Source organism: Pimephales promelas, chromosome 24 (genome assembly GCF_988280905.1).
Source record: "Pimephales promelas chromosome 24, fPimPro1.hap1.1, whole genome shotgun sequence".
In the NCBI taxonomy this organism is placed as follows: Eukaryota; Metazoa; Chordata; class Actinopteri; order Cypriniformes; family Leuciscidae; genus Pimephales; species Pimephales promelas.
The window spans coordinates 10,260,142-10,284,090 of record NC_142792.1 but is presented as its reverse complement, the minus strand read 5'-3'; the positions used below and the strand labels follow the sequence as shown (position 1 = coordinate 10,284,090).

General features: G+C 36.1%; 1 protein-coding gene across 2 annotated transcripts in view; it reads right to left on the bottom strand.

Moving 5' to 3' along the window:
* Positions 1–19,262, bottom strand: part of cpm (carboxypeptidase M) — a 37,005-nt gene extending 17,743 nt beyond the window's left edge. The window contains exons 1-4 of one of the 2 annotated variants that reach the window (XM_039668063.2): positions 19,080–19,262; positions 18,117–18,318; positions 10,144–10,241; positions 1,977–2,146 (exon numbers count right to left, since the gene is read on the bottom strand). In XM_039668063.2, the coding sequence (XP_039523997.2) occupies positions 1,977–2,146; positions 10,144–10,241; positions 18,117–18,297 (449 nt within the window). In that variant the 5' untranslated portion in view covers positions 18,298–18,318; positions 19,080–19,262. The remainder of the gene's footprint in view (positions 1–1,976; positions 2,147–10,143; positions 10,242–18,116; positions 18,319–19,079) is intronic. The other variant, XM_089127155.1, reaches the window with a different exon arrangement.
* Between the last annotated feature and the right edge of the window lie 4,687 nt (positions 19,263–23,949).

The window sequence follows — 23,949 nt, the reverse complement described above, 5'->3', positions numbered from 1 at the left end:
GTAGTTTTTTAGGGTTGCTCGCATAAACGATTTAAGACATTCACCTATATTTGTACACTGTAAAAACATAGTTCATGATTTGTAAACACAACATTTTTTCTTTTGTCAAATCAACTTAAATAATTTATGTAGTTCAGATAACATAATATTTTGAATTTCTGATGATTAATTTAATCTCCTTCATTGTATTAACTAATTAACATTATTTTTCAAGACGGAAAGATGGGCGTCAAATTAATAAAATTTGACTATACAGTGGAAATTAAATTAAACAAATCAGTGCTAAGCGACTAGAGAAAAGGGCTGTGATATTCCCTTTTACCAAAACCTTCAACACCCATAATGCACTTCTGATAGTGCAACCTAACAATCTGATGGGCAGGAATACAAAAATGTCTAAGTTTGATCTGTAGTTTTAACAAAATTCCCTAGAACTGTCAGAAGTCTGCTGTATAACTTTTGAAAAGTCATACATATAACCGTTCTCCTTGCCACGAATGGCATCCAACTATTCATTTGTTTGAGCTTGACTAATTAAATGTACTTATCATACAGAGCGATTCTAGATTGAGGTCACCCAGTGGGAGCTTCCACAGATACGATCCATCTACATCATCTAGTTCCTCTGTACAAATCGGACAAGGTGCTGACTTGTCTTTGATTGGTATCATTGAAAACAGCAGACCTTTACAGCATTGTGGGTCTGATCAAAAGCTGCATTGTTACATCCACAGGATGAATGAAACTTAGCCATCCAGATTTTCATATCTTCTGATGATTACAGATTACATATTTCCACTTGGGTGGATTTTGTTGTCAGCATGTTGTGGCAACAGACCAAAGAAGTTATTTTCCATTGCTTCAGGCTTTTGACACCCCTTTACTCTGGCAAAACTATGCCCGTGGACCAAATAGTTTGAGTTTGCTATAATGAATGTTTATCTTTGTGTGTGTGTGTGAGAGAGAGATTAAGATCCCTCATGCTAGATAAGATGTGTGTTTGAGTCTTTGTATCCTGCTTATCAGCAAAGTCTTGGATGATTTGTGGGAAAAGCAGCTCTATCTGTAAACGTCTCATCTGAGCCATGGTTTCTCTGGGCAGATAGTTACAGACTCTGACAACTTGGAAATAAACTGTTCTGAATTCCTTGCAGCAAAATAAATTAAGCTTTTGAAAGACAAAAATAAATTGTTCAATTGGATGTTAAAGGGTCACTTCATTTAAAAAAAAAGATTTTCCCTGCTTTTTTCCGATATACTAACTTAAATAATGTGGTAAAGAGGTTTAAACGCTCTTTATTTAAACCATGTATACTCTATCTATAGGAATTGGTATAGACCAATTCCACTGGAAGCGTTGAAGCCAAATGTCACCATAGACCAATCAGCTGTGACCTCGAGGCTACATTCACCAATATCAATGTGTTTTGTCACTGACTGGTGTCAATATAATAGTGAGTTTCAGTGAGAAGTATTCAAGTTCTCAAAAACACACCACAAAAAACTTGTTTAAAGCTACATGAAACCACACTGACATTTTCACACTCACGCAGAAGACAGGAGAAACACTGTGCGACAACGATCTAGGCTTTTTTTAACCACAAATCACCAACATTAACCATGGATTTACAGTAGTATCGTGGCACAACTGTGGGATATTCCAACGCATTCCCATCCTAGGGCGTCATCTAACTGACGCTTTTGACCATGCGCCAACATCCGACGCACATGAAACCCTTTAGTGTCAATATGAATGCTTCCGTTATGGGTAGGTTTAGGTCTGGGGTATGGTTAGGGTTAGACCACTAGGAGGCGCCTTCTGGCCCATATATATCTGCGTCTCATATTGACGCTAAAGGGTGCCATGTGCATCGGATGTTTACGCATGGTCGAAAGCGTCAGTTAGATGACGCCTTGGGATGAGAACCGGGTGGATATTCATATCAACTTGTATTATTTATCTCTCTCTCACTTACCGGCCCACTGAGTTTATGCAGTCCCGGTCAGATGACTCAAAGCCGTCCGGGTTCATGGATGGCAGGATGTGCACACGACTGCTGTTCAACATACGTGTCACCAGCGGGTCACTCAGGTAACGGCTGGTCAGATAATTGATCAACTGAAGCAGTAACACACGCCCTACAACCTGCACACAGAGAAATACAAATACATGGTCAAAAAGAAACTTCAAAGATTTTTGATAAATCTGCTTCGATGTGCATACATTTATGAATTATATGGGCTCATATCATTTATGTGTCCTTTTTTGGAAAGACACCTACATTTATCTTGAAAAAAAGCTTGAAGAGAATAGTTTTGTGAGAATCACCCTTACTTTGCTGGATATACAGTAGAAAATTATATGACATAATGAACGTGTTAAACAAGATAAATGATGTATGCTTAATTTCATGATAAGTGTATAATTAATCACACAAAAAATATTCTATTGACAGCCCTAATACACACACTATATATATATATATATAACTTCAAATTTCTTTTTTCAAATGTAATATCTTAAGCATGACAAATACTAATGCAATTTGTGTGGCTTTATAGTTTAACAAAACTATGGCAGAATCTTCCACAGGAAATGAATTGCCCCATTCCTGGTAGGAGATCACTGAATAGATAGTTCATGCCACATCATTGTTGTCTCTTCTGGACGTCACAGGACGACAGGGGCGCTTTGATGTGGTTTGAGGAGAGTTTTGGCCTGCTATTCTCATCTTACAGGAGCAGCTATACCAGAAACTACTCACAGAACCTGATGCCCGAGGTGCATATACTATACAAAACAACATGCAAACATTGAGACTACAGATAGATACAGTAGTTTCGGTATGGTGTGTATTGTCTCTTTCTGAGAAATGACTGCCTTGGTTAGTTCCAAGGACAACCCATTTTCTAGAAAACTATATTCGAAAGAGACTCTGAAGTTAAAGTGCATCGTCATACACATTGTGACACAGTGAGACCTGTGATTATGAAGCACAAGTTCAGACCAGCAGAGTTGTGGGTTAAACTGTCTGTCCTGGAGCATTGTAGTCTGTCTAACAGCAGGTCATGGTGTGTATGATTACTTTTATCTGTGAAACAGACCACAGCACACATCAGTTCATCGGTGTGAATGTGATAACACACCTTTCCAAAAGAGTACCAGTAAACATCAGACACCAATAAACAAAACATGCCTATAAGCACAAAACATACATGCTTACAATATGTTACATCCTTATAAATTATAGACACAATATTAAACAGGGCTTAATATCCCAGAAAATCACAATGAAAAATGTAGGGGCGTATTGAGGATTTATCAAACAGTTTCCTTCCTAATATGTAATTTAAATGGTTTCATTCTTTTTTGAGTGATTATTGGCATTTGATAGGAAAAGGCTTACTTCTGTCCCCAATGGGACTTTAATACATTTGTTATATAACAATTATTTTTATCTTCTTAATTGTTACATTTGGCATGCTAAGTTCTCTCCTGTTCCTTCATCAGACAAGAGCATTTCAAGTCCACACAAGAACCACTGGCTCCATTAGACCTCTAAGCAAATTCTGTAAAAACAGAGAGCTGGAAACACACTAATGATGATATATTGTGTCCTGTAGTTCTCCCTGTCCCCATCAGCACTTACTCGCCAACTCATCTCAGACAAAAACATCTGCTCCAGTGGCGGGTTTTCAGAAGAAAACAGTAAAGTCTGATTCCACGGTTCATTGACAACAGATAGTTGACACAATAAGTAGTTCCTGGACATTGTACGTCCCGTCATGTTTGCATTACTGCAAATTACTTTACTTAGTGGTTATATGTTGACATGTCATTACATTTCTCTGTTAAAACTTTCAGTGATGTGGTTGAATCTTGACTGATGTGGTTTGGTTTTTGTTTACCATTCAATTTACATAGTGTCCATCTATTGTGGGTGAAAACAGTGAACAACAACAAGATCCAAGAACTGTGTACCATTTCCTTTTCAAAAGACCAACACAAACCGCACACCCTCAGTCCCTTCAGCGCCCCAGACATGATCAGGGCCCAACACCAGGCCTGAAATACTTGATGTTCTTCATTCGGCACCCTGATGCTCACACTAAAACACCTCTAGATCAACATTTCAGCATGTGTGTGAGGGCACAGACAGATCCCTCACACCTGTGGGGTGATGCATTTGTGGCCAAGCTTACACTTGTTGGTGAAATAAAACACCCCTGAGAGAAGGAATGGAAGAAGGGTCCAGTTTAATAATTTAGGGAAGAATTCTCACACCCACACAGGATTCTGCGTACATACTAAACCGCTGTGAGTATATTTGGTTGTAGATTCCTGAAAACTATTCCTTTAGGTTTTGAAATGTTTTGTTAATATGAAAAGAGAATAGTTTCCTGGCTAAAAAACTTTGATTTTGATCATTTCTTGTGTTGAAAGACAATAAATAATATATAAAAGAAGAAAGTCAGAACATTAAATGTCATGGATAGATGGGTATTAACTGAGTAATTAATGGGTATTAATCTGAGCCAGATTACAGGTTAAATTATTAACCAGATTAAATTATTTTAGAAAGATTGCAGCATCAATACTTTATTTTTACAGAGAAATTGATAGGTCTATTAGTTAAATATACTGACTACAATCTATGTTAGATGTCAACATGTCATAAATAAAATAAAATAAAAATACTTCTTGTGCTTTTTTCCCTGAAGTTTGCATGCCTGTTACTCAGTATTACATATATCTTAATATCCTTTTAGATTGGGTAAATTCATTTTTAAGGCCTTTTATGTTTTATTTCCAGAGATATGGGGATTTCAATGTGGCTCAGAGAGTAAATTGTTGAATTCTGCACTTTTTCTAAAAAACAAACATGGGTCACTTTCCATTTGCAGGAGGAATGTCTGAAGAACAAATCATGTTGAATAATTTTGTGTGCCTGTAACTCAAGTATTAAAGATTTTGTAAGGCAGTTCACATTTCCACTGAAACCAACTGAACCGATTTGTCCCTTAGCCTACATGTCAGACAGATGGTCTTTTCATGTCTAAGTAGCAATTCTTTACCATACGTAAACCAGACTTTATGCTGAATACAGCTGATGTAAAACTTTGTAAGAAAACATTAACTTCACTGTTGCCTATAATAAAAGCTTTTTTTTTTCTTATTGAGTGAAATAACTAATCCAGAGGAGAATATTTATGGATCTATTTCTGATTAACGAGGCACGTGGACCTCTTTTTTAGGTTGGCATATACAAGACGATTTAACACACAGCTTCATTTCAAGACCACTTAAACCCTGACTCGCCACAAGCTTAATATTTTTTTTTTATAATAAAAAAGATCATGCTACTGTTTGAACAACATTTTTGAGGGTGAGAGAGAATGAGAGAGAGAGAGAGAGAGAGAGAGAGAGAGAGGAGTGGAAAAAGGGAGCCACTGTTGAAAACCTCCAGTAGGACTAAGATCAGTCTGTATATTCACAATCGCGCTTTCATACAGGCGGTGAGTCCGCTCTGGCCGGAGCAGCGTGCAGCAGAATAATTTAAGATTGAAGTAAAACCAGAGCTGGAAAAAGACAAGTCAGTCGCACTGCACTAAGGCCGAAGGTCATTTGACTGTGTTACACAGTCACTAGACTTTAGCTTTCCATGAATTTCGCTCTCACTGTTGGTTACTTAATGGGATCACTGTTAGGATGCAAAACAATGCTGATTTTACATGCCTGTAGAATAGATGATGCTTCGAAGATGATAGGTATTCTTGGGATTAAATTCTGCCATGTCTGTTTATATTACAGACATGAACGCTCCTCAGATGGTGCAGATTTTTGAAAAGAGTGTGCAATTGTTTTTCAAAAATAATTATGGTTTTCAATTTTAATTTGAATGATAACACAGGTGAAAAATCCAATATAAAGGGACCCAAATCATACAGATCAGAATATAATCAAAACTTGATCTGTATCTGAAATCGCCTCGCATACCTTCACTATTCTCTAAATTAAGCCCTATTAGCACTGGATTAGTATTATTGTGATTTAAAATTACCCACCGACATCTGAATTTCATGTGGCAAGCAAAACCTGCCATTTTACTCAAATTTACTGACTTATCTCCCGGATATGATGTCAATAGGCTATAGCTTGGAAATGTCTTGTCGTTATAGGTCTAGCTGTATGATATACCATAAACAGAATAACGTTCTTTACCGCATGCTGTTTTACACGTTTTCAGCTTTCTCTTTCTGCAAATTGTATAGTTGTATGGTGTAGGTATAGTGATATGACCCAATATGTGACCCAATACTATAAAAACAGTCCAATGCAGCCTCCATTATTCGTGAAAGGCTAAAGGCAAGATAAAAAGGCGCACAGGAAACAAAAACCTTTAAAAAAAAATAAGGCTCCAAAGTTAAGCCTACGACCTCGCCAAATCACAGAGATGCCAATTCGCATGGGACCAAATTGGACCGACCAATATTATCACAGGACCTCGGTGTTCGGCGAAATACAGGTATGTGACATATTTTCACCTTTCCTACAGTGAAACACTGACTCTGGCTGGATGCACCTAAATCTGCAGTAAGGATGGTTTCCTGTTATATATTACACTTCAATGCACTTCAAAACACTGAAAGAACGCAGGTTTAGGTGTTAACATGACCAGACTAATCAGGGTAGATATCGATCTGTGTAACACAAATGCTGCGTGGAGTCAACCAATCAAAATGTGGCATGAACCAATCAGTTTGGCGCCCAAGTCCCATTTCTTAAACCATTTCAACCAAGAATGTCGTCAATGTGCAACCACCTAGCAGCCAATCATGAAACATGAGCTGAATTTCATACAAATTGTTTGTAAAACCATTCGCCTTTAATGCACCGAGTAAAAGCGTCTCTTGAATGCATAACGAAACGTTTGCCAGTAAAAACACAGATAAACTTACAACCTTGCTTGATATTGCTAAAGCTATAATCTTAAACTGAGCTTCATGAACAAACAAGCAATTGTTGCAATAGATTCAACTCAGATTAATTCTGTTTGTTTTATAAATGATGCCAGAAGTAATGCAGCTAATTACTTTTATTCTGAGTAATGCATTAATGTGATGCATAATTCCCCTCTCTTCTCTTCTTTCATCCCTCCGTAATCCATACTAGCCCCATCTGTGTTTACAGTCAGTACGCTCTCTTAAGATAGATGTTTAAAAGAGATTTTTTTGCCATTCAGGTTTATAACAAAAGGATCATGTTCTGTCTTATGGGGTCATTAGGAGACTCGGACCATTATAGGAGCACTTCAGTGGTGTATCAAAGTTCTGCCACACCTCTTTTCATGAAATGACTCAAGGATGCTGGTGGGTAATGCTTAGGTGACTAATTTGAGTAATGTTTACAGTTTTATGAAATGCACCTCCCTTCCTTGTATGTGCGTGATCTGAAAACATCAGACAGGATGCGGTTTCATTAGGTGACACCATGGTGCCAGACAAGTAAAGCTTTGACTGGCTAAATTTAGAAGGTCATTTGACAAATGTACAGTAGAGCTACTGATATACGTGAATCTTTTGAATCTGAATTGTGTAATTTATGTTCTGATGATCACAGATGTTCACAGTGTTTTTTAACGCGTTGCTATTGCATTCTAGGTGGTTTCTTATTGATTCAAGTCGAATCAAAAGTCAAAAGATCCCAAAGGAAATTGGACTTTGGCTGAATTCACCGCTTGCCGCTGAGGAAGGAGTTGAAAACGGAGCCGTCAATTCAGTAACTTTCTGCTTCCCTTGGTGACGTTCAGATTGTTGAAGTATGCCAAGTGTATTTGATGAAATATGTCAAATACAAGACGTTTTTATGCAGCAACAGTAGCACTGCATTCAGTACTTTATGTGCTGGTTTATGTACAGCACACATACAGTATGTGCAAGAACTTAATTTAAATTCTAATTCCAAAGTTATGAGAGTTTTAAGAGTTTTTACGGTTTTAAAAACATGGATTTGTCAGGATTTGTGGAACTAAAGTTGTCAGAACAAACATGAAACACACGTGAACGCTGTCATCATTAAACATCAGAGCTTGTGCTCTAAAATGGCTTTTGTAGTATTTTAAAAAAGGCATACGACACAGTCACATGGCGTCAGCGCAATCTCAAATCACATTTTCTAACTAGAATGCATATTGGTTGAGCACCAATTTAATCTTTAAATTGCTTGAGTGAAAGCAAACCGTAAAAGAGATGTGAATGAGGATTTGGGGAGAAAAGGAGAGATTCTTTCTGCATTCTAGTAAATTATATATGGGATATGTCTATTTAATTGGGAGAGTAGACCACAATACTGCAGCATCTGTTGTCTTTTTCATATCCACAGCGGAAAAAAGAACATATTCTTACGATACCAATGTCATTCAAATTTCAAGATTGATAGAAATTATTTTCACACAGTCCAAGAAATGTACTTGTAAGTCTAAGGGGCCATTCACACAGAACACATTTTTCTAAAAATAGAGCATGATGGAAAATGTATGCTTATTCAGTCAAACTGATGGATAAGGATCAACTGAAGTGCAACCCTATTTGGAATGAGTTGTTTCAGTCTTTTTGATTTTCCCAAAGCAGAAGTGTCACCCATAATTTAAAATGCAGTAGAGGTGGATAACCATCCCTGCAATAGAGTCCATTTTTGGTATCACTTTAGAGTCCATTTTTGGGATAGAGTCCATTTTTGGTATCACTTTAGTTTAGGGTCCAATTCCCACTATTAACTAGTTGCTTATTAGTTTATCACTAGGATATTGGCTGTTTATTAGTACTTATAAAACAAATATTAATACCTTATTCTGCATGACCATATTCAACATCCTTTATTCCTACACATTACCTAACTGACTAACAAAGATGATCACAGATGTTCACAGTGTTTTTAATGTGCTGCTATTGCATTCTAGTTGGTTGCTTATTGACTAAAGTCAAATCAAAAGTCAAAAGATCCCAGAGGAATTGGACCTTTGGCTGGATTTAACCGATCAGAAAGATTTGCTACCTCACTAATTAGGATTAGGATTTCATTGAGGCAAAAGTGATAAGCAGTGTTTCCACCGAAATTACCCTGGACAATTTGTCCTAGGAACTTTTTTTCCCCCCAGACCTGTTGCTTTTTACGTTTCCACCACGGTCTAAAGTACCGTGAAGATTAAGCAAATTAGTCCAATGACTTAGGACGCTGCACGCACCGCAAGAGATTGGTAAAAATGGAGGTTGAAATGAAATGCTGCGTGGAGTCAAGCATTCAAAATGCCAACCAATCAGCATGTTCAGCACCCAAGTACCACCCCCAAAAGTTCCTGAACTTTGAAAAAGTATACTACCTCGCAAGCAGAAACTTTCTGAGGGGAACATTTTTACCCAGATCTTCATTTAGACCCTGATCCCTGTCGTCGAAACACACAAGTCAAGTCACACCCCAGTGGAAATGTGGCTATAGTTAATATTTAGTTAAGAGTGACAATTGTACCATAATCTAAAAAAGTGTGACCTTTTTTTTCCCCAAAAAAATCCCTCTCCTAAAGCTTTTCCAGCCCATTCCTCCAATAGTAATTCCAACCACAGTTTTTCTTCAGCAAATTTGGTTTAGTCTTCTCACAAAGACAGGAAGTACAGACTTAACAATAGTTCTGAGTGGATGTGGAGGCAGAGCACATTAGTGAAAAGATCCCCCCCCTATACAGCCCACCTTGTTTTGTATTTTTGTATTTTTTTCCCCAGTGAGGGTCACAGTCCACTGCTCCTCACTGGCGTCCCGGCCGGTTCCTCGGACTGCAATACTTTTGTGCACAGACCGCTTTTCCCACACACCCCTTACCAAATACGCCCATTCTGACCAACACTGGCCCCTTCTCGCCCAAATAAGAAAAGAAGAAGAAGAGAAAAAAAAAAAAACTAAACAAACGAAGAGCTGGATCTATTTAAAGAAGCCTCCAATTCCTAATTTAGCCCGATCTAAAGAAAACAGACATGCCAGACTGGGCTCTTTAGAAGCAGATCAGTAACACTAAACTGCTAACAATGCAAGACCTGGTGAAAACAGAACCATGTTCAGTAATAAATAACAAAGGAGCACAGCTGCATTACCTCGTTCCCGTGCATGTTTCCCACATATTTGAATTCCGGGATGCCTGTCCTGTGTTCTCTCGGATGTTGACCCAGTATTAAGACCCAGAGTTCTCTTCCTAGAAAGACAAAATGTAAATGTTAATCGACTGCAAACAAATGTTTCAAGTAGTGAATCAGTGCATTTGCAACTGAATTAAGTAGTGTTGATCTTGTGCCGGTCACATGATTAATGTCTCACTGTTTTCTGGGTTAACCAGATCCTCAAATAATGTTTTTGCACAGTTTGGGCAGGCACCTGGCAACCCATTCCCGTGTAATCTCACGTCTAGCTCTCTCATTCACTCTATTTGTCTGTCTCGGTCTCTGTCTCTCAGAGGACTACTGAATTTGGAGTTATCACATTCACTGAGCAAGTTAAAGCATGCTAGTCTCAGAACAAACTAAAATAAATGAATTCATTCAAGATGAGCTTGAAAAGAGGGTAACACTTTACTTGAAGGGGACTTACATGATGACACCTTCATAATCATGACATATGAAGGAAGTTTGATGGATGTTTGTGACAACTGTCATTAAGTGTCATTCGCTGAGATATGACACTTTTAATGCAAATATGACATTGTTTGAGATGTCTTTGTTATGACACCTTGACATAAACCAATACATCATAACCTGTCAGTGTCTTTTTCATGACAACTTGACATTACTAAGACAACACAACCTGTCATAAACATGACATAGCAGATTAATTATCAAACTTAAGAAAGCACCTAGCTTTATTGGTTAACATTACATTAAACTGTCAGGTGGTTGGTTTTGACATTGGCTGTCATGAAGCCATTATAACTTTTTAACGACAAATTCAATTAGTACCACTGTAGTTGAGGTCACGGAAAATATTCATGACACAGTTATAATGCCTCATGACAGCCAATGTCAAAGCCAACCACATGACAGTTTAACTTAATTTAATGTCAAGATGTCATGACAAAGACATCTCAAACAATGTCATATTTGCATTCAAAATGTCATTATTGAGAGTTAATGACAGTTGTCACAAACATGCATAAAACCTACATGATTATGAAGGTGTCATGTCAGCCATTTTGTGTGTCTGGAACTTACACACCATTCAGTAGGTCTACCTGTGTGTGAGAACATTTTTAATTGTGCACCTTTACAAAGATCATGGGAGCCATCCGGGACATCCCCAGGCACCAAAGGTAGAGGTATTGTGGCCACCAAACTAATCTGTGTTGTGTGTGGTCCATGTAAAGCTCTCTAGGGAGTGCACCCTGAGATACTTGAAGCCTTTCACTCTCACTAGGGGGCCTCTCTCCAAGTCCACAATAGTTTCTTTAGTTACTTTTAGAAAGAGTGGTTCTCCAACAGATTAGCAACTTTTACACTAAATTCTTATAATATTCCTGGAGTAACCACCAAATTGATTGTTATTCACCACCAAAATGCAGTTGAAGGCACGATTTATACAGTTGTTCATGATGTCACACAGTCCATTTAATTTACTTGTGAGTCTTTACACAGAACACACAGAACTCGAGCTAGACGGACGTTTGCGTTCACGTCTTGTGTCTTTTGCAGTGCCTCAAGAATGACACAGCATTCTAAAACTTTAAAATCAGTTTAACTTTCACGCATCTCGAGATATTGCGGTTTTTCCCCATTCCACAGATTGTTTTCTGTGTAAACGATCACTAATTGTGTCAAACTATGTGACTGGGTTAAACTCATTGAAAGCAGGCTTCTTACGGTATGCCAGAGCATCACAACCTTGTACATGCTCCAACGTGCATGCCTAATAGTATGGTTTAGTTCACACATACCATCGATAGAGAACAACAGCTTGGTTTGGCATTGTCAGCACTAATTTGATGAGATTTTCACAGTGAGTCCTGTTCACAGTTTCACACAACCTCCAAACAGAAATGATTATTCACATTTACAGCCAAATCTGTCAAAATGTCAGCCAAAAATGTCATCGATACACTTTTCGATTTTCATGTCAATGGAAAAGTCCAATACGCTTCAATATACTGTAATAATATCAGCCCAGCTATTAAAGCACTGGGACTTTTATTCACAAAGCAACAAAAGAATAGGAGTGATTTCTAATGTGTTTCTTTTTTTTTTTTTTTTTAGGTGAGATTTAAATTGGACTCATATTCGGCATGCAATGAAATTTCACAACTCTAATTTTCTAATTGCAAGCTATAGATCATACTGTGAACAATTCATTTATACATGGGTTTTATAAAAAAAAAAACTGACCACATAATGTTTGATAAAAATGTCATAGTTGGACCTTTCAATGAAAATGACAGATGATGTATGCAGGACTTTGTTTAATCAATCATGTAATCTGCTTTAACTTCACCTCCGTAAACTCACGTTTATCTGCCTCCACTTTTGAGTGCAACGTCCAAATCTGAAAATTCAATCAACAACCGATCCATTGAACCAAGTTAAAGATGTACAGCATGACTATATTAGATGGTAAAAGAAGAAAACGCCTCCACAACGTGCCTTTACAGAGAGATCATCAGTCAAGTCTTTAATTTTCTTCTGTGGCACTACACTCACATGCAGTTGTTCCATCATCATCAAAGTTTATTATCTGCTTGCATTTTAAAACCTTACCAGTCCAAACTTCTGATATACAGTTTTCTGAGTGCACATGCCTGAAGCGCATTATTTCCAGATTTAAAAATTACTGTTTAGTAATAAAAACCTTAAAAACCAAGGTAAAGAATCACTGTAAGATATACATTCGGATGTAGTCACATTAAGAAAACATCTGTCGAACTTTCAACAGTGGTTTACAAAGTCAACCTCCCAATTACACAAATCACAAGAGCCGCCACTTCTTCCATTAACAAAGCTGTTTTTGCATTTCCTACCAGAACTAAAATCCAATTACTGCTGTTTATCAAACAAGACAAAATAATGTCCAGAATTATGAATGCTTAAAGGATTTCTGTAGTGTAATCTTGATTAAGCCAATGATGTTGCCAGATGACGACTGGCATTTGTCTGGCTTGATGATCACCCTACAAGCGCTTTAGCTAATTAGGCCCAACTAATCAACCATTATGAAACATAATATTACATCAGAGATAATCATAGTCAGCCTCCACCCCCGTTCTTACCCTGGTGGGCAACTGCAACACTGATTAGGCCGAGACAGGGCAGTCAACAAACAAGGGCGGTCTTCCAGGCTAAGCAGCTGGTGTCCTAGATTACCTCTAGTCAGCTCGGGTCTCTTATTTCTTGGCCTTAAATAGGCGGCACAGTGGGATTAGGACAAGGGGTTAGCTTGACAGGACAAGGGCGCACAATGGCTACACAATATCCTTGAGGCCTGAAGTGATTGGAGAAATGGGCTTTACAATCAGCCAGTAACAAAGGTTTCCAAGAGATGAAGGAGATGAGAACAACTTCATTAGGGGCTGCTTTCTTGAAGTGTGACTCCATCAGCTAAATGAAATGGTATGGTACCGCAGTGTCCTTGGGTTAGCTTTGAGCAATACCCACATTAGCAGAAAGAGATCTTTAACGGGGGAAGCAGAGGTTTACTTGAGGTTTTAATCAACTAAAGTGGGCCCAAGAGTCAGCCTTGGGGCACTCCTCTTGTCTGGAGATGAAGTAAATGAGATTTGGTCTGAAGCATACAGAGGACCACCCTTGTAGAGACAGGGGTTGAGAGAATGTGTACAGCATGATATTAGCATCTAAATCAGATGGAGAAAACAGAAAGAGAAAGAGAGAGAGAGAGGGAGGGAGAGAGAGTTGGCAGCGGATGTGTTCTACTCAATGATGTTTTTGTGCTGAGCCGAAAGAGCAACCTGATCCACGAACCAAATCAACTTAAAATGTCACGGAATAGCAGCACCTCCACTAAAGATAAGTCAATGTCTCCATCACTCTGTAATCCTAAACACCGTAACCGTGAGCTAGACGGCCACAGTAACTAAACAAACTTACTTTATTAAAAGGAAAAACAGTGTACAAATGGCAGGGAGTGGTTATAACACTCAGTTTCCCAACTTTTATGTCTTCCGTCATGCAATGAAATTTCACCCCATTTATTTTTTCAAATCTTAGGTTTTTAAATCTTTAGCCGCTGTGATTTCCCTTTCAAATAATACATGAGACGAGCAAACTGTCCTTTCGAACATCCCCAGACAAACCTGGATACACAGGACACATTTAGAAAATATTTCAAAATCAACCCCAAACCTGTATTACACCGGATATATTTAAAACTCTCATTTATATTAATAAAAAAAGCCATATTCATATTTTTAAAATGAAACAGTAGAGAAAAATAGTCTATAATTGTGTAAGAGCATTTAGATTGGTATTGGCTTGATAATGGGAGATTAGGAAGGAAAGTATAAAAGATTAATCGTAATTGTGTCATTTTGAATAAATAAATAAATTTTATATATATAAAATAACATGGATGCATTTAATACATCAAAAGTGATAGTAATGACTTACATTTTAACAAAAAAGATCAATTTTTCAAACAAATGCTGTTCTTTTGAAATTCGTATTTGTAAAAAAAAAACCAACTAAATAAATAATAATTAAGCAGCATGCTCGTTTTCTACAATGATAATAATAAGAATTGTTTGAGCAACAAATCAGCATATAATATTAATGGTTGCTGTTTTTTACATTTTTACACTATTTTTTATCAAATAAATATATCTTTGGTAAGCATGAATTTAAAAAAAAAAAAAACTAGGGTTGTCAAACGATTAATCGCAATTAATCACATCCAAAATAAAAGATTGTGTTTACATAATATATGTGGGTGCACTGTGTTTAATTATTTTGTATATAAATAAATAAATAAATATATATATATATATATATATATAAACACATGCATGTATATTTAAGAAAAAAATATTATTTATACATAAAATATTTATATTTATAATATAAATTATATATAAATCTATATACATTAAAATATTTCTTAAATATATACAAGCATGTGTGTATATTTATATAACTATACACAGTGCACCCACATTTATTATGTAAACACAAACTTTTATTTTGGATGCGATTAATCGCGATATATTGTTTGACAGCCCTGAAAAAAAAAACATTACCTTACGACACCAAACGTTTGAATTGTAATGTTATTTATTTACATTAGCCTACTATTTTTAATATTTTAAAAGTGGTAAAGTTGTATTCGTACAGTAACAGGAGGACCAGGATGAGCAACACTAAAACAAGAAAAAGCCTAAACCTTTAGCATGCAATCTAAAGAATGCCGGACAATCATTTCATTTCATTGCAAAAACTACGGTCTTGTCTGTCACTCAAATGCAAATCAAAGGTCAGCTTTATTCGTTATACCAATCTCAGCACAGGAGCTGCATTGTGCTCCTGTGCGGGCAAGTGTTTACCGGCTCTGTTTAACACTGTCAGATTGACCGTCTGTGGAAAAAAAGCAAATCTTTAGCTGCACTGATTTCCCTTTCAAATAACAAATGGGATGAGCAAACTATCCTTTCAAACATCTCCAGACAAAACAGCCTGCTTCAAAAAGTTCTTTCAGTATGACCGTATAGGGCGTAGAGAAAGACCTTTGAAGCGCCACTGAAGCTACCCAGGATCCTTTTGTTGGGGTAATAGAGTAAAACTGGCTGGTCTTTCCAAGCACCTAAGTAGAACCATGGGAAACTAGTGTTCAAGTTGTGATTTTGCCGCTGATATGAACCGCTTTGCTACACTTCAACTCTTTTGGTATGTGGCGCCTAGAAACTACAAGACGTGAAGTTCGGTCAGAGGCCAAAATTCTTATCAAATATTGTGTATAAATCATTAAATTAACAAAACAGTTTATCCGATGTGGAAGAGAGATTAAACCAATTTTAACATTATTAAAATAGAAGTAGACTACGGTATATCAATCTAAAACCTAAGACGATTCACTCTTTCAAGGGTTGAAAGCATGGTTTCAATATGCATGAATGATTCACTCATTGTAAGTAATGATGTGTTTTCATAATTAAACTATGATCAACATGTAGTGGGTCTGAAATGGCTGATGGGATTGTATCCAACACCTTTACACAGGATGTTTCAAGGGGAACTGGTACTGTAATGCAGCACATTCAGAGAGATACTGATGTGAATTTCCCAGTTACATCAGACAGTGAAAGATACTCAATGAATATTGCTTTAAAAGTTGTAATACATGAATGTCATTGCATTAGATAATTAATATAATCCCCTCATAAGCAAACAAAAACTGCTAGAGCATTTCTCAGGACACATTTTCAGTGGATTATGCAATTCTCATTAATTCATGCATTGATGTTCAAAAAGATTTTAAAAGTACCAAAAAATTTTTTAAGGCACTGTTTATGTAAACATGAAACAACTGTCAGTCACAATTCACAAATTTAAATGGCACCTGCTTATGAATAACAGACATACGAGCATTTTGAAAATGAAAATAAATACAATTTATCTTTTAAGGAATATCAAATGAATAAGAGTGCTGTTAATTCGGCCATGGACATGAGGGCGCATGTAATATTCAAACTACGATTGCGAGCCAAATTGCTTTTTTACAACCCTTAAAAAATAGTTACAACATTTCCACGTGTTACAAAATTTGTAAAACTCTGAATTGCGAATTATGTTACAAAGTGTGACCAATGACCTCTTCTTAGCTGAATTTGCCAAATTTAAAGCAGCAGGTTTGCATTTCATTTAGTTGTTATATGTTTAATTTATGTTTTTTTGTTGTTGTTGTTTTTTGCAGCGTCCGATGTCATATCTTATTCACTATCAGAGAAAAATGCGCAAAGCCTACATTATTTTTATGGTTTGCATATAGGCTCCATGCAGAATGATCTCGTTCATTTTTGGAGTTCCCTCATTCGGCATGTTTTTGGTTATATTTCTGTCCATTTATTAAGGATCACATCTTGCCCATCAACTCTGTTTTGAAAAAGTTTGATTTTGTTATTTCACTTATGCCATGTTTTGTCTTATAAGGAATATTATTTAATGAATCTGCATTATCTATTATCAAAATGTATTTACAGAAATGTAAATATGGGAGGAAATTAGTATTTTAAATTTGTAAGGCAGTTCGACAATACCTTAATAAATATTAATTAATAAAATATCTACTAAAAAGGATATTCTAAAAATGTGGTTAAAAATGTCTCTTTGGATCTTCCTATTTGCTGGACATTGTTCTTTTGGAATGTACCACCGCTAAAGTGCAAGGCGGCACCAGAAAGACAATACAATTTTGGTCTGAACTTATTAAGATTTTATCAAGAAGTTTGAGATGTTGAGACATTGAGATCCTTCTATCTTGTTTTGGTCACAGCTTTATTTTATTGTCATGTTATCATTTATTTGTATTTAATCTTATGATTGTGGGTGAATCTTGGGATTTGTTGAAATTAGTTATACACATAAAATGTTTCATAAATAAAGAATCACAAAAAATAATGAAAAATGTAAAACATTAATCTTTTAAATCTAAATCTTTTTTTAATCTAAAAAAAAATAAATAAAAAATACAAAAAAAAGGCCCCAGCAAAATAAACAGACTGGCATTCCCGTCTTGATCCCACAAAAACATAGACAATGCAAACTGAAAAATCCCAGTCCTGAGGGACTTTATATCAAAAGGTCAATCAAATTAGATGACTTTTTATGCATAATTGCATATGGCTCACTGTACTGCTGCTGTTTGCAGACTCATAAAAATATTTGTTGCATGATAAGCTCTCTAATAAACGGCCAGGTAATAAGTTTGAACCTGTTGCATGCATCTGTTAAAATTGCCCTCAAACTGTACAACACCGTGTGCTCTTCAGCAGGAACACATCCGGACAGAGAGGAATTGAACTCACAGAAGACAAACACAGGAAAATATTGTCATGATTGTGTTTAACGCTGCACTACAGCTGTTTTACCTTCGACAGACTGTCCGATGCTGTGTAGATGTGTGATCTCAGGATACGTCCCGTTGACGTCTTTCAAGTACTGCTCCATTTCCACGCTGTTATGATAGCGGAAATCAAGACCGTGAATGGATGACAGCCAGGAACAAAAGTACAGGGAGAGCTGGAAGACGAATATCCTTTGAGCTCGCATGATAGAAACGTGCGAGAACCTCTTCCAAAATAAAAAATAAAAAAAAATAGAGACAACAATGATGTGATGTGCCCTTATTATCCCATTGTCTGTCAAACATGAATATCACATATATTTAAAAATCTGTAAGTTTAGAAAGACGTTCAATAAATATAACATTCATTTGATATAATCTATCGACCATGTAAATGCAGTAGGCTAAATTCAGTATATCATTAATATCATACTTATATCATACCATTGTCCCACTACAGTAGATAGATAGATAGATAGATAGATAGATAGATAGATAGATAGATAGATAGATAGATAGATAGATAGATAGATAGATAGATAGATAGATAGATAGATAGATAGATAGATAGATGACTGACAGAGTCAGATAGAAAGATAATTGACAGACAGATATTGACAGTCATAGATAGATAGATAGATAGATAGATAGATAGATAGATAGATAGATAGATAGATAGATAGATAGATAGATAGATAGATAGATAGATAGATAGATAGATAGATAGATAGATAGATAGATAGATAGATAGTGGAACTATGATACGTTGATGGTATCTGTTGTTTGATAGAAACAGATCCTGTTTTAACTATATGTAGCATGAATAAACTATCAACAAAAAACAAAAACCGTACTTAACAAATTAACAAGTAGGCTGCACCTAAATAACATTAAAAAAGATAAACAAACTGCATTACTTCGTTAAGCTATTCACTGACAAAAGTGTACACGTTGTAGTTAATATTAATGAGTTAATGAGCAGCTTTACCTCTTGTGCGTCGGTTGTTCTCCGTCACAGTTTAATACCTTCTCCTGTTTGTGTAGTTACTCCGCTGTCATTTTAACAACTCACATCATGTTAATGAAGTTCATATGTACCCCTCCTGTTCGTGTCATTGATGAAATGAAGGTGTCTTGTTTCATAACGCTGTGAGTTCAACTGACTCAAGCAGGACTCCCGTGTTTGGTGTTAGTGCGTGGAGGCGGAGCTGCTCTACACACACGCGGACGCGCGTGTAAACACACACACACACACACTGAATCAGTCACACACTTGAAAGTTAAACCAACTTATGGTGTTCAGTGATCTACTGTATCTATTTAAAATGTACATTGTTCACGTACAGTACCGCAGTCGATACAGATACAAGTATTATTAATTGAAGATCACTTTTTTTATTGAATATGTATCAAATAACAAGCAGGTATAAAGCACAGAACACATAGAACTCCGACATGTTATATCAAGTCTATATTAAAGCTTCATACAGTATATATAATACAAGTCTATATAAAGCTTCTATACAGTATATATAATAAAAAATACATCAAAAAAAAAAAAAAAAAAAGACACAGAGGAAACCTTATTCATCAGTGGTATTAAAAATATAATCATAATATTTCAAGAATCTGTCACTTTTCTTGTTTTTAATCAATCTAGAGACTTCAGAAATGTATCAACTTCGATTAAGAAATGTGGAAAAGTAGGCTGCGATTTAGAGAATTTTTGCTTGTGAATAAAATTTTTCCCAAACAAAATAAAAAAAATTAACAATGTAACAAATTGAAGTACTAGCTTTATCTTCTTTATAGTAACAAATTATATCATTTAATTGAAAGGGTCTGTAAGAATCAAGGTGCTTGCCAATGTGAAGATATAACCTATTCCAGAAGTTTTGGGTTTTTTCACATTGGAAAAATAAATGGATCAGCGTTTCATCCTCATTCCCACAAAATGTGCAAGAACGGTCAACATCTATATATTTTGCAACAGTGTCATTATGCAAGATCTTGAAATGAACTTCCTTAATCTTATTTGAAATACAATACTTATGAGGTAACAACCAGGCTTCCTTCCAGTCTATACATTCAATAAAAGAGGACCAATAAAATTTGCCTTTAGCAACAGTATATTTTTTACTCTGAAAAATATATCGAATATGTTTATTATTACATTTCTTACTAAGTATATTTATACCTTCTAAGATCAAATCAGGTTGTTTGGTGGTGAAGGTTAGATGACATTTAACAAGATGACTTAGACCAAAAGGAATTGCTTTAAGCACTGCATTATATTCAACTGAAGATCACTTAGCATATACCATTAAGAATGCGTGACGTCTCGACCAATCAAGTATGTTTCTTGACATACTTGAATTTGCATATTTTACTTTTTACTGACGATATTTCTGTCACGAATCATGATATATTTTAATATTGTCCATGATGACCTTAAAAATACTATTAAGTTTTACTTTTTTTAAGTAGTTACTTTTTTAAGTACTTTTTTAAGTTTTACCTTTTTAAGTGTCAGACTTAAACATTATGGGAAATGGTTAAGGTGCATGCCCATAGTTTGGATGATGGATCTTACATTATACATCCAAGGGATAACAAACAGTCCCAAAGGGGGAAAAAAAGCAACCAGTCATTCAACCATAGTTATGACTAACAGGTTTACATATCATGCAAATATAAGAGAGCAACACAAAGAAGAAAGAAAGGATTGCAACCATATAATTTAGTCTCATGTATGTGGAACCTATTCAGCACTATAAGAGGATCTGTTGAATTTTTGCTGTCAAATTCAAGGTGTAGCAGAGTCCCTCAGGGCGTTTTAAATAGCATACCGGCTGCAAGCACATTCTTTACTGCTGAGTTTACCCTCATCTACTGTAAAACGTAATAGCACCTCATTGCAGTACACAAGATCCAGGGGGCGGAGTTGGATCCAGATCGAAGGAGCGGAGATGGGTAGGATTAGGGATGAAATTGGCAATCCACACACACACTACTCCATTAAACATACACAGGGGACACCACAATCATTACTTAACAATTACAATAAAATAAAATAATTAACTCAAATTGTCAATAAAGAGGTCATAAAATAATCTTACTCAACTAATTATAATAGAAAATAAACATGTAATCTGCTGCCCCCAAACCTCCACTTTCCACATGCAGGTAACTTAAACTCAAAGAAATAAACATTAATAAACATTGTGAAATAAACACAATATACTATTGACAACTAGAAAGTGTGCATCTGGTTATGGTTTGCTCCTTGTAAGTGGGGATTTAACATTTGAAAACATAGAGAAAATATGTTTGTCGGAGTTGGTTGTGGTTTTGTTTCATGTCCATGTTTTCTTTTCTTTTAGTAGATTTCGTCATGTTCCTGTTGGTCAAGTGACTTTCTTGCCTTCATCTGATAACATCTTGTGCTTCCCTATCCACCCTTTTCCTGGTTAGCGAATTTCCTAGTTAGCGAAATAATAGCGGATTTGAACCGGAAGTTGGTTGTCATTTTCCAGTTCAAAGCTTCTGTGCGTTTGATAGCTTGTAGCTTGCTATCTTGTTTGCTGTAAAAGCTGGTGTTTCTCCACGGATGAAGCACAAATGGACAAAAACAGAGGTGGATACACAGACACCATGTTTAAACAAGTCGTGACAACAGTACTGTAACCGTCCCTCATCCATCCCTTCTGACGGACTGGCTAGATGACATGAAGCAACATGAAGCTCAATGGTTCATTGCTTTCGTGTGGCTTATGTCATTGGTCCTTACTATATACAGCCCTCATGTTATTGTCTCTTGTTTAGCTTTGTTTCATGTAATGCTGTTTGTTAAGTTTTATGTTTCAAATCATGTTTAAGTTGTTTTGTTTTTGTAAGAAACCGCACATGGGTTCAATTCAACTCTCCTTCGGTGGACTAATCATTACACTGTCTCCCTTAAAGCCCATAATTCCAGTTTCAATGTAAAACTCTATATACCAGTAGTATCTCTTGCACATCATTATTCCTGACAGCTGCACTCTAGTGTTATTTTGTGCTTTGTGTATGAAACTGAGTGTGTTTATGCATGTGGGTATCTAACTGAAGGTGTTCACTGGTACTGTATGTGTCATCCACATCTGAGGTTTCTATGCGTATATACTGTACAAAAAATACACAATTCTGTTACTTAAAATGAAAGTTCAGGTCTATTGATGTAAAAGTCATTGAAGAAAATTCTTCAACATGTCACATTTTAATTTCAAATCTAGCTTGGTGGTCTAGTTGAGAAACCAGTTTAACCAGTTTAAACCACTTTAGACTATCAAACCACCTTAAGGGGTTTCTTTCAGCTGGGTCTTTCTCTTTATTTGGTGTGGTTGACTCATTTTTAGGTCAGTTTTTATAAACAATGAGTCGCATCAACAAATTTGACACCATATACCAACAGATCCTCGAGTCAACGCTGACAGAACGCCCATAAATTATATCACGACTTTAAACACGACAACAAAAAGTTTCCAGTGACCTGAAGGCTCCTCTAGTCATCTATTTGTTTCAGGAAAAAGGTTGACACGCAATCAACATATCTAGGTCTATTACACAGACAAAGTTTAATTTCAACACCAGGCAACTCCTATGTTTTGGTTTGTATGTGAAGTTTGACTTTTCATGAGGTGGCTGTAGATGGTTTTCATACTAAATGAGATGCACAGCTGGAGAACGAACAAATTAAAATAAACATTTTCCACATCTATGTTTGGCTGAGACAAAGAAGTCATGGGAACTGAAAACAATGATCTTCTAGGCTGTCTTTATCATGAGATAATAAACATCAATCACTCGTATTATTAAAGTCCCATTTATCTGTAAATGTGTTTAGGAACTGAACCCATGAAGCGTTAGGGCCATATATGGTGAGCTTCTTAAAGGTCCTAAATTTTACGTTTTTTATGATATAACTAGGAGTCATTAGTCTCATACGATAAATATTAAACAATTATACTAAGTGTCATTTTTCAGTCCCACACCCTTACCTACAGCTTCATGAATGATTAAGTTTGGAAATGATCTCTTGTCTCAAATTGCACAATGTGTTCAAGCAGATAGAGACATCTGGTGGTTGCAATAAATTCCTACATCCAAATATTTAGCAGTCTCTAGAATTGAATGAGATCTTATATACTCATTAAACAATTTGAGACGCTAGAACAAACAAAACAGTGGCCACATTTTTTTTTTTTAAATCACCCCATGTTGTTTTATTAGAGAAATCTAATTAGGAAATCTGATAATCAAGTTACATTTAGTAGTTGAACTTTTTAAGACATAATGTTGGACAGCTGGAATGCTGTGTCAAAATGCACTAAACCAGTTTATATACTGAAAAGCATGGGAGACGGAAACAATTGGGGCTAGAGAAGATAATAAATTAGTTTGCTTGTCCATGAAGAAGATATACAAAATATATTGTTTAATTATGTATGATAGCATCATAAAGGAATTATGCTTAGGGCACCAAAATGGCTAGCAGCGGCACTGATCATATCTGTCTTACCCCATCAGTTAAGAACTGATCTGGGAGAGAGACAATTACCTGCTAGATTCAATGTTGATCTCTTGGTCAAGAACCGACAAATAGGCTATCATAGTATTAATATCATAGTATTATTATTATTACTGTGATACACTTATGGACCAAAGGAGGGAGCTAGCAATCACTTGTTTTTGTCCAACATTTAATTTCAAAAGGAATTTTCGTTTGAGTAACTTTACAGAAATGTCAACGGTTTCAGTTTCGCTCGGTAGATCCTCAACTGCCGTTTGCCATCCGCTCCACGAGGGGCGGAAGCGAGCTC